The sequence below is a fragment of the Larus michahellis genome, chromosome 1 (assembly GCF_964199755.1).
Source record: "Larus michahellis chromosome 1, bLarMic1.1, whole genome shotgun sequence".
In the NCBI taxonomy this organism is placed as follows: domain Eukaryota; kingdom Metazoa; phylum Chordata; class Aves; order Charadriiformes; family Laridae; genus Larus; species Larus michahellis.
Window position 1 is genome coordinate 84,023,877 of NC_133896.1, and position 11,047 is coordinate 84,034,923.

General features: G+C 45.4%; 1 protein-coding gene across 2 annotated transcripts; it reads left to right on the forward strand.

The window, feature by feature from the left end:
* Positions 1–226: 226 nt before the first annotated feature.
* Positions 227–10,729, forward strand: KCNA1 (potassium voltage-gated channel subfamily A member 1). Of its 2 annotated transcripts, none has more exons than XM_074589462.1 (2): positions 227–1,022; positions 1,764–10,729. In XM_074589462.1, exon 2 carries the CDS (start codon positions 2,223–2,225, stop codon positions 3,696–3,698), a length of 1,476 nt encoding a protein of 491 aa, XP_074445563.1. In that variant the 5' UTR covers positions 227–1,022; positions 1,764–2,222; the 3' UTR covers positions 3,699–10,729. The 2 variants fall into 2 exon arrangements, with proteins under 2 accessions (XP_074445563.1, XP_074445572.1); XM_074589471.1 differs by having other exon boundaries at positions 1,767–10,729.
* Positions 10,730–11,047: the final 318 nt, after the last annotated feature.

Here is an 11,047-nt window from a genome sequence, read left to right on the forward strand (position 1 = left end):
CACCACCCGCTCCCCTCTAGCCCCCCTGCGCGGCGGGGGCGGCCGCCCGCGCATCCCTTTTCCCCGGGGACCCGCTCGCCCACCGCAAGCCCCGCTGCCCGTGCGCGCCCTGCCCCTTTCCCCGGGGACCCGCTCGTCCTCCGCAAGCCCCGCTGCGGGCTCGGGGCGGCGCGGTGTCCCGCAGCGGGCGGGCGGCCGGAGGTCCGCCGGCTGCATTGCGTCGGGGCCGCGGTGCGCAGCCTGTCCGCGGCGGCGGCAGGGACCGCGCTGGCGGCGGGGGCGGACGGCCCGGGGAGGAGGAGGGGGGGGTGCAACGTGCATCCCCTCCTCCCTCTCCCGTCCCGTCCCCCCCCACCCTCCGCCCTCCCGCTCCCCGGGCTGCACCAAACAGCTCTCAGGTTTCTGCTGATACTGCAGCGTCAAGAAATGGCTCGAGTTTGCTCCCTGCTCTTATGCATTCAGCAGCCCTCTCGCTCCTGCCACACGCGTCCAGCTCCTGCCTCCTCCTGCTGCTGCTGCTGTTGCTGCCGCCGCCGGGACGAGCCAAGACCGACTCCGGGGATGCGGCTGCAGGACTGCGGCTCTCCTACATCTCCCCAGCCGCCGCTGCCCAGCGCCCGGCTCCCTTTCCAGCTATCTTAAGGGAAGAGAGCAGGAGAGGCAGCAGCTACCTAGGACTCCTCGATTTTATTTACTAACTCAAGCTTTTTGAAAAAGGTACTTTGCGCTCTTTTCCAGCCCCCCCCCCCCCCCCGCCCCCCCACTGCGGTTCTCGGCAGAAACTAATTAAACCCACTCGCCCTTGGTGCAGCCAAAGACAGTGTATGAATATTTCAGTGTCTCGCAGGCAGCCCTGTAAAGCGATCGCTGTATTATTAAGAGGGGCGCAAGAGGCGGAGGAGGGTTGAGTTTGCTGCTGCGGTTTTTGTTTTGGTTTGGTTTTTTTGGATGCTGCTGCAAGGCGACTTGACGCATTCCGGCACTGGCTCCTACTCCTAACCAGCGCGTCTCACTCGGAGCAGGTAAGGAAAAGCCCCTTCTCCCCCTGCGCTGTTGGACTCAGTTTTGGACAGTTTGGGTCTGGGATGTCGATCTCCCTCCCCTCGTCTCTCTCTCTCTCAGTTGTGTTTAGCTGCTGCAAAGCAAGAGAGGAGATGCTTTGCTCCCCCTCCCTTAACCCCCCCCAATTGGTGTGATGAAGTTGTCAGTGCTCAGCTAAGTCTCCATCGTCTGTGAAGTGGGGAGTGTGGTGGTCAGGAGACTTACCGCAGGAGCTGACCCCACTGAAGTTGCCTGGGAAGCCCTCCTGATGTGCTTGGGGCACCGCAGGGTCCACATTGGCCCGTTCCTGCCTTGGAGGCCCTGGTGCGTGTGCGGGGATGTGTGGGAACGTGTAGGGCTCTGCATGTGCTGCCGTAGTGGGCAGAGCAGGATGTTCTTGCTGGTGTGAACGCCAATCCATTGCGCCTGAGCGTGTGTGTGTGGTGGGGCCTGGGGGCTGGTTTATTATGTTTCTCTCCTCCCTGGCAGCCTCCTGCAAGTGAGCTTTATGCCTTCAAAAGCAGAGTATCTCCATCCCTCCCTCCCCAGCGCGCAAGAGGAGGGGACCGGGGCAGTGTGGGGGGGCAGGTGATGGAAATTTGCTGAGTTGGCATTGCAAGGACTCACCTCCCAGCTGCCCCGTGATTTATTTATTTATTTATCTATTTATTTGTGTGTATGTGTGTGTGTGTGTGTGTGTGCGTGTGGTAACTTCGTGACAGCAGCTGCAGCGATGGTCGAGTCGTCGAGAAAAGTGGACGGATCGAGTTAAAGGCAAAAGGAGACAGCTGGGGAGGGGACCCCAGCCTGGGGGTGCACTGCATAGACCTTCAGCCTCCCGGCTTGGGGTGCAGGACCCCTCACCTTACCTGCCCTCTTCCCCCCCTAAAGGTACTTCTTCCCTCTTTCTTCACCCTCCTGTCATCCCTGATGCCTCTCCCTTCACTCCACCTCTCCTTTCCCCTTTTGGATATTTCCATCCTTTAGGCTTATCATCCATCCCTTCCTGTCTCTCCATCCCAACTTGTCATCCCTCCCTGCAGACTCTAAGCCTCCCCCCCAACCTCCTCCACTGAACTACCCTGGGGCTCTCTGCTTTCCACCATAGTCCTTCCCCCTCTCAAGTCCTTCTTCCTCATTTCTCCTCCCCCGTCCCTGGGTCCCCCTTCCTGTGTGCCACCATGACTGTGATGGCTGGAGAGAACATGGATGAGACTTCTGCGCTACCTGGCCACCCCCAGGATAGCTACCAGCCCGCTGCCCATGATGACCATGAGTGCTGTGAGCGCGTAGTGATAAACATTGCTGGACTACGCTTTGAGACGCAGCTGAAGACCTTAGCCCAGTTCCCCAACACTCTGCTGGGCAACCCCAAGAAGCGCATGCGGTACTTTGACCCCTTGCGCAACGAGTACTTCTTTGACCGGAACCGGCCCAGCTTTGATGCCATCCTCTACTACTATCAGTCTGGGGGGCGGCTTCGCCGGCCGGTCAATGTGCCCTTGGACATGTTCTCTGAGGAGATCAAATTTTATGAGCTGGGTGAGGAGGCCATGGAGAAGTTCCGGGAAGATGAAGGATTCATCAAAGATGAGGAGAGACCCTTGCCGGAGGGGGAGTACCAGCGCCAAGTATGGCTCCTCTTTGAATACCCAGAGAGCTCTGGGCCTGCAAGGGTCATTGCAATAGTCTCTGTCATGGTGATCCTCATCTCCATCGTGATCTTCTGCCTAGAGACACTACCTGAGTTGAAGGAGGACAAGGAGTACACAGTGCATCGCACTGACAACACCACCCAGGTCTACAAATCCAACATCTTCACAGATCCCTTCTTTGTTGTGGAGACCCTGTGCATCATCTGGTTCTCCTTTGAGCTGGTGGTGCGCTTCTTTGCTTGCCCCAGCAAGACTGAATTCTTCAAGAATATCATGAACTTCATTGACATTGTGGCCATCATCCCTTACTTCATCACCCTGGGCACTGAGATGGCCGAGCGGGAGGGGACTCAGAAAGGAGAGCAGGCCACCTCCTTGGCCATCCTGAGAGTCATCAGACTGGTAAGAGTCTTTCGAATCTTCAAACTCTCCCGGCACTCTAAGGGCCTCCAGATTTTGGGACAGACCCTCAAAGCAAGTATGAGAGAGCTAGGTTTGCTAATCTTCTTCCTCTTCATTGGGGTGATCTTGTTCTCTAGTGCGGTATATTTTGCTGAGGCTGAAGAACCTGAGTCTCATTTCACAAGTATCCCCGATGCTTTCTGGTGGGCGGTGGTATCCATGACCACTGTGGGCTATGGTGACATGTACCCTGTGACAATTGGAGGCAAAATCGTAGGCTCCTTGTGTGCCATCGCTGGTGTGCTGACAATTGCCCTGCCTGTACCTGTCATCGTGTCCAACTTCAACTACTTCTACCACCGAGAAACAGAAGGGGAAGAACAGGCTCAGTTACTTCACGTTAGCTCCCCTAATTTAGCATCTGACAGTGATCTCAGTCGCCGCAGCTCCTCCACAATCAGCAAATCTGAGTACATGGAAATCGAAGAGGATATGAATAATAGCATAGACAATTTTAGAGAGGCTAATCTCAGAACTGGCAACTGCACCGTGGCCAACCAAAACTGCGTTAATAAAAGCAAGCTGCTGACTGATGTGTAAACAAAAAAACCAAAATCCCTACTCACAGCTTGAAGACTTTAGTGACACAGTCACACTTTGTAGATGCTTTACTGATAGTCTTTGAATGCTTTATTTATCTCGTAAATGCATTGTTGCATTGCGAATTTTTGCTCAGCGATAAAGAAGCTTCCAGGATCCATGAAAGATAAGATTTTGTTTATTTTTGAAAAGCATTTTCCACCTGGTAAATGACAGCCATTTGAACTAGTTTAGTTTTAAGCTGTATGATGCTAGACCTAAACTTTTCCTCTCCCATCTCCCTTTGTTTCTGATGAAGTTAACTTAAACTAAGCAAGACAGTTTTTAGAGCTATAAAGCATATGCATGGATTCCAGTAAAAATATTCTGCAAAACTGCACAGTTGCAAGAAAGTGCATCAGATGATAATAATAATAAAAAAGATTAGCAAAAACCTGCAGCAAGCATTTGACATGGTTTTTATGAAGGAGCGCAAATTTTCCTTCCACCCCCTCTGTGAAAGGTTACATACTTCCAATCTACAGATCCACACAGCACCTTATTAAAAACATACTTAAGCCTGGTCTCTTTTGCTGTCCATAGAAGAACAGGAAAGGAAAATAACAAATAAAACTGAAGACAAAACATCTGCAATGCTGCTAAGTTCTCCTACATGCAGATGATTTAAACACACTTTTCCTTTTCCCTGTCCAGAACTGGATACAAAACTTTAAGCCCCCCTATTGCAAGATAGCACAATGGAGTTTAATATAAGCATGTTTGAATTTGATACTATTTATTTTATAATCGCATGCCTGAAACGTTACCTCAGACAATAGCGGATAAGCTTTCGTTTGAACTGAATCTTCTAAAAATAGGTCCTTTATCTCTCTTTTTTCTTTTATTTTCGTTCTTTTTCTTTTTGATTTGCATTCACCAGAAGTGCACTCCTTAATTTATTAAATCGTTGACTAGTAATTTAAAGTACTGTATTTAAGTGCGTATGTTAGTCAAATGGGAACAATAACTTTTGGAGATCAAAGCATGTTCAAATATTCAGCGTTATGGCCTATTTGATTAAGGTGTAACTTGAATTAATTAATGCATGAATTCAATAATAATAATAATAATAATAATAATAACAATAAAAACAAAATTAAAAAAAGTGCTTGATAGACCGAGGGCCTGAATGAACCGATCAGAGAAACCTGATTGTTTTCCTGCATTGCTCAGGGAAATGTGTTGGCTTTTGTCCAGGCGTTGTCGGAAAGGAACATATCCCATCCCTTAAAGGGAAAGCTACATGGAAAATTAAGAAGTCAAGTTATATATAGCAACACCTAAAACCTAGTATCCTTTATAGTTGAAAGGTGCAGATGCATGCTTTTTGGTGCATTCTCAGAATGTAAATGAAACTTATCTATTATATGCATCCAAATTGCAGCAGCTGGTTTCTTTTGCAGTCATTAGTTGAGCCTTTTTTTTTGTATTCCCCTAAAATTCACCGAAGAGACTCAACAGATTGATTTAGGTAGTTGCGCAGTGCCTTTATCTTACATCCCCTAAATTGCTGAAAGTGCCTCCAGGAACTGAGCTGATGGGAGATGATAATGAAGGAAAGGGCAAGGCACCAACGCGCTGTCAGGAGTGTTCTGGGCTGCCTCCTGGCACAGCACAAAAGGGGGTAGAGAAACAAAGAAGGGGCAAGTGTGAGTGAGAGGGACGCAGAAGAGGCGGGCAGAGACCACCAGCGCCCATGGGATACCTTCCTTCCCCAGCCAGTCCGATGCTGCAGGGCTCAGCGTTTCCTTCTGCCAAATAATTCGTAGTCATGTTTATGCAAGACTTCAAGTTTCCCTAGGTTGTTTATAGAGACATTGCTGCCATCATTATATCTACCCTTCCTTTCCCTGAGATGGCTCTCTGGAAGCCCATCCCAGCGTGGCAGGATGCAGGAGGAGCTAAGGACCCTCATGAAATGCGGCATTGCCCAGTCAGGCAACTAGACTGCAGGGCTGTGCTTTTCTTTCTCCTGCATTCCCCAGCAGGTAGGTGGGAGAGGCTTCCCAGTGCCCTCCCATCCCTGCCTCCTCCATCCCCTTTTGGCAGTCTGTCAGATCTTAAATCCCATCACAGATCCTTTAAGCCATTTTCTTATTTCTGGTCCCTAACCTTACTCTACTTCCATCATCGTCTGGTGAAGGAAGAAATACTAGAAGAAGGTATCTTCTGTAATATGCCAGCCTTGACTGCTAGGCCCTGGAAGATAATAACCTTTGATCTGAAGCAACGTAGGCACTAATCTTTATTTTTTTAAATGGACAAAGTTGAGGATCTTCATTCTGCACTTAGCATGTGGACAACTGCTGTTGAACACTTCTCCTTCCACATTGTACAGATCCTTCCTTCCCCTCTCTTTCTGATATATGTACATATGTGTATAAACATATGTGTGTCTGCGCATGTGTGTGTCACACACATACGCAGACACACACATATATATATATATATATAAAAAATCAAGGCACTTAGAGTTAAAAACCAACCCTAACTCTGCAGTTACGCACAAGCCTGACCTGCCAGGTTTCCAGGAAGACTTGACTTTATTTCTCACTGTGTGGCCTCTGTGAATCTTAGTGATGAGAAAGCGATCAAGAACTGAGGGAACTCTAACTCCTGCAAGAAATCACAAAACATCAGATAAAATAGAGCATTACATCCTCTAGGTAGATGTTGTAAAGCTTCCTCCCTGTCCTCTGCTCATGTCCCTGCCCGTCATACACCTCTCTCCCCATTAAATCCTGGTGGTCCTGATCTTCCCAAACTCTTGAATTCTAGAATATGACTTCTCATGTCAAAATGGACTTCAATGCTGCACTCAGCTTATAAAACAACCAACTGACTAAACGAAACAGCAATAATCAACTCAGTGCTGCGGGACTGATGATCAGAAAGTAGCATCTGGGAGATGAGGCTGCACTTTGGTAACTTAACTTCTGACACAATTGGGTATGCACACGTTATTTTAATGAGCAGAATGATAATCATTCTGTATATGTAAAGACAAAAATGCTGCATGCAGCACTCTGATTCTTTGTCAGGAGACCGGGATGGATCATTAGGACTCAGGGTGGTCTGGGGACCCTGAATGTTTATAGCTCACTGCAAAGGATGTCAGTACATATGGAGTACAGGAGTTAAATTCATGTAGCATAGGCATGTGCTTTTGACAAGTTTAACACCAAAAAACCCCAACAAAAAAAAAGCGCTCTTACTCCCTTTACACAGGAGTGCTGAAATGTCTTTGTGGGCCTGAAGGTGCACTTAAAAATGGCCTGTTCTTATCAGTAAGCATCCTTTTCCTCTTTCTTTCTCTTTCTTTCTTTCTCTTTCTTTCTTTCTTTCTTTCTTTCTTTCTTTCTTTCTTTCTTTCTTTCTTTCTTTCTTTCTTTCTTTCTTTCTTTCTTTCTTTCTTTCTTTCTTTCTTTCTTTCTTTCTTTCTTTCTTTCTTTCTTTCTTTCTTTCTTTCTTTCCTTCCTTCTTTCCTTCTTTCCTTCTTTCTTTCCTTCCTTCTTTCCTTCTTTCCTTCTTTCCTTCTTTCTTTCTTTCCTTCTTTCCTTCTTTCCTTCCTTCTTTCCTTCTTTCTTTCCTTCTTTCTTTCTTTCTTTCTTTCTTTCTTTCTTTCTTTCTTTCTTTCTTTCTTTCTTTCTTTCTTTCTTTCTTTCTTTCTTTCTTTCTTTCTTTCTTTCTTTCTTTCTTTCTTTCTTTCTTTCTTTCTTTCTTTCTTTTCCTTCATTCCTTCCTTCCTCTCTCTCTCTCTCTCTTTCTTTTTCTTTTTTCCCCCACTTTTGGCATATGTTTCTTTTTGCCACACATGAGCTCTGTGGGGTCGTTAATGTCAGTGGAAGAGGACTGGAAATGAGCTGATGGCCAATTTAGCTCATCTCTAAAAGAATCAAGAGACCTTCGTTCATTTTGAATGGACCTCCCAGAAGCGATGCCCGTGTGATGCTGGACAGAGAAACCAGTAGATATGGCAGTCTTATAGCTGGGTTATAGTTTCATGAGGCAAGGCAGCTGTTCCAGCATAAGGAGTCACGACCCAAGCCTCCTTTACCAGCCACTGCTTTATGCCTCTCTGTGCTTCTTAGCTGCCCCCATACGCTTTTTCTTCATCCACTCAGTGAAGGGGATGAGGGAACTTACTTGTCCGTGTGCAAGGCAGCAGCGCACTGCAGTGCAGAGGCAGGAATGAAATGGAGAGGCGGTGGGCAGGAATCCCATAGGCTGGTATCACTGCCAAAATTCCCCATCTGGTCCTACCATACTTAGCTATAGAGCACTAGGGAACAGGCAGAGGAGCAAGAGGGAGAGTGAAAATGAAGGGCTCTGTACCCCCTTCCTTCACAGAAATGAGCGGTGGGTGCCAGACTGCCAAGAGCTCAGATCCTCTGTGTGGCAGCTCCATTAGAGACAATGAACTGGATTTACTTGTCTTCAAGAGGAAGTTACCGTGCAGTAAGCCAGCATGTGAGTTCACAGCATCCTAGCAAACCCGTGCAGATTCCCTGCATGGAGTATCTTAATCCTCATCTCCACTGGGGACTTCAGGAAAGCTAATCTGAATTAATGAAAGGTGTGCATTTAAAGTGGATTTGTTAAACTGCTTTAAAGCCCAGCATGGACATTCTGTTGCAGTATAAAAGCAACCTTAATCTGATTTGGAGTCATTCTTATTTGGAAGGAAAGTAAGCTGAATTGAATTAAGGCTGCTTTAATTCTGAACACAATGGGGCTTAATGCAGTTTACCTCATCTGCCTCACAAGTTCATTCAGATAGATAAGCCTTTAGTAATCATTAAATGTAATGGAACTGACCCTACTTTGCAGGGGGTGGCTGGGCAGAGCGTGGCCATGTGCTACAGAACTCTTAGTACGTGAGTGCTGGAAATTTGCAGCCTGGCTTACTGAGGTCTAATTTGTTGTTCCTGGTAACAGTTCTAGTGATTTCCTTCCCTTGTTCCTGGTTTACACATTCATAAGTGTGAGGAGAATCAATCACGCTGCCTTCTGGGAAGCTGACAATGATCATGGCCCAAGGAAATTAATTTCCACTTACAAAGTCTCTAATTCTGCATGTGCTTAACCTGATGTACTGTTGATCACATGGACAAGCACCTGAAAGACAGTACGAAGCACTAGAGACAGGACAAAATTCAGCAAACGCCCTCTTGTTTTCAGCAGTGATTTTGCCCAAGTAGAGATTTCAGGGATCAGATCCTTCTTAGCAAATCAGCTGTGTGTCATTCATTAGAGGCTGCATTGGCCCAAAACAATTGGAGCAGTGGCAACTTTTATTAATAAATTTATTACTAAGGGACAATTTTTTTCATTAGACAGAAGTACAGAAAGTTTTATTCTATTATGAGAGAGCTGGAGCCCAAGTGTACCATTAAAACCTGCTTATTTTTAAGCATAAGGAACTGAGGGCAAGTTTCACTTTTCCATAGTTCACACTTGGACAGTGCAGTTTCTTAGAGGTGCATGCATTAGCCAAAATAAAATAAACACTAGGACAGGAACATCTGAAATGTATTAGAAAAAGGTGGAAAGCTGTATTTTAGAATAAAATCTTCTGCATACATACGTAATATATGGAAAGAATATATTCCTTTTCAAATATTAGCTTGATAAATGTTTTTAGAGGGTGCCATTCTGGATTAATTAATTTGCCCTAATATGAAGAAAAGGGAAGTACTGCAGCTTTTCCAGGAATGGTCTGATCCTGTAGGCTTACAGCAGCCTGATGCCACTGGTTGTCACAGTCATTTCAGACTTGCAGGAATGCAGAACCAGCTCCAAAGTGTGATTTACCCTCCATAGCCACAGAGCTGGACGGAATTTGAAAGCTGTCCTTGCAATTGCACAACATGGCAAGTTTGTTCCAAACCTGACTATCACAAGTCTGAAACAGGCTCCTTTTCTGAGATGCTTTAACCAGGGACCTACATTTCAATTTTGTTTTGGACTTAACTTCAGGCTGAGTTTCGTTTTCTGTTTTCTGTGTTCTGGCTTTACTTAATCAGGTGTAGAGAATTTATTTTTCCTGAAATGCTTATCAAGTATTCTTAAAGGTGTCAGTATTCGTATCTGCAAAAATGAAACTACAGAGTGTTCTACTGTTTCACTCAGTACGGGTGAACTTGCCACCGGTGAGGTCAACAGTTTATGCTGTCAAGGCATACCATGCTTTGATATTTTCAAAGGAAATAAAATAAAACTGAGGTCTTAACTGAAATTTGTCTCAAAGTATCTGTTAATATGTAATTCTGTATATTTCACCTGTTCACAGGCTCTAGCAAATGTCACTACAAGTTATAAAAAAAATCATCTTCCATTTCTAGTTTCTACAATAAAATGAAGACGTTGCATTCAGTTCTTTTAGGTGCATCAGTCTTTGATCCATGTTATTGTTTCAGTGACATTTCTACAATGTAATTGGGATCAAATGTATATTTTACTTTTGTACAAAAGTAAAAATGATATTTTTATGACTAAATTTAGCAAACCCTTACCTATAACCTGCTAAGATTAAATCTTTTTTTCCTTTCCTTTACATGTAAACCATTGTTTTTGCAGTATGTCGGTTTGAAATGAATAAATAACAGCTGTCAATAGAACTGTATGGCCACTCAGACATACCTCTGATTTTAAAGATCAAATATTACCGATGTGAAATATATAAACTAATAGTCTTCATATGAAAGTGCACCATCAGGGCAACAAACCATTTAAGCTGACACAGCTGTACTTATTTCCACCATTAACAAATCGCTTACACTTTGGGTCAAGTATGTACTTCATTGTCACATTACAGCTCATTTTACTTCCAGTAGTGAAATCGTTTGACTTATCATTTTTAGAACATCTAATGTTATGAGTTCTTGAACTATTTGAAATGCATAGTTTTCACCTATGCAATTTTACCTGCTTCTGTACTTGTTCATCTGTTCATACTTGGCATCAATTAAAGATAATTTTTAAGGATCTTACCCAGGACTATTCTGTCTGGTTATTTTCTGGAGTCTGGTTTCTCTGCTGTCACTACTGGCCGGTTCTATCTGAAATGAATGGTTGGTTCATTGATGGCTTTTTTATTGAATGGTATACGAAATGGCAATGTAGCGAGTGGGAAATGTGGCTGTGGGCTTTGAGAGGCTTGTAAATGTCAACTCAAGCTTTACAGTACGATTAATCCACGGGTTTGGCTTCCATAGGCTTTGGATCTAGCCTTAAGTGAGTAATGTTCTGGGGCCAAACTCTGATGCCTTCACTGCTGAGACAGCACTCAGTTCCACCAAAAACAGTAG

What these genes read in the sequence shown, in the direction of transcription:
- KCNA1 (XM_074589462.1), top strand. Translation starts at nt 2,223, where the DNA reads ATGACTGTGATGGCTGGAGAGAACATGGATGAGACTTCTGCGCTACCT.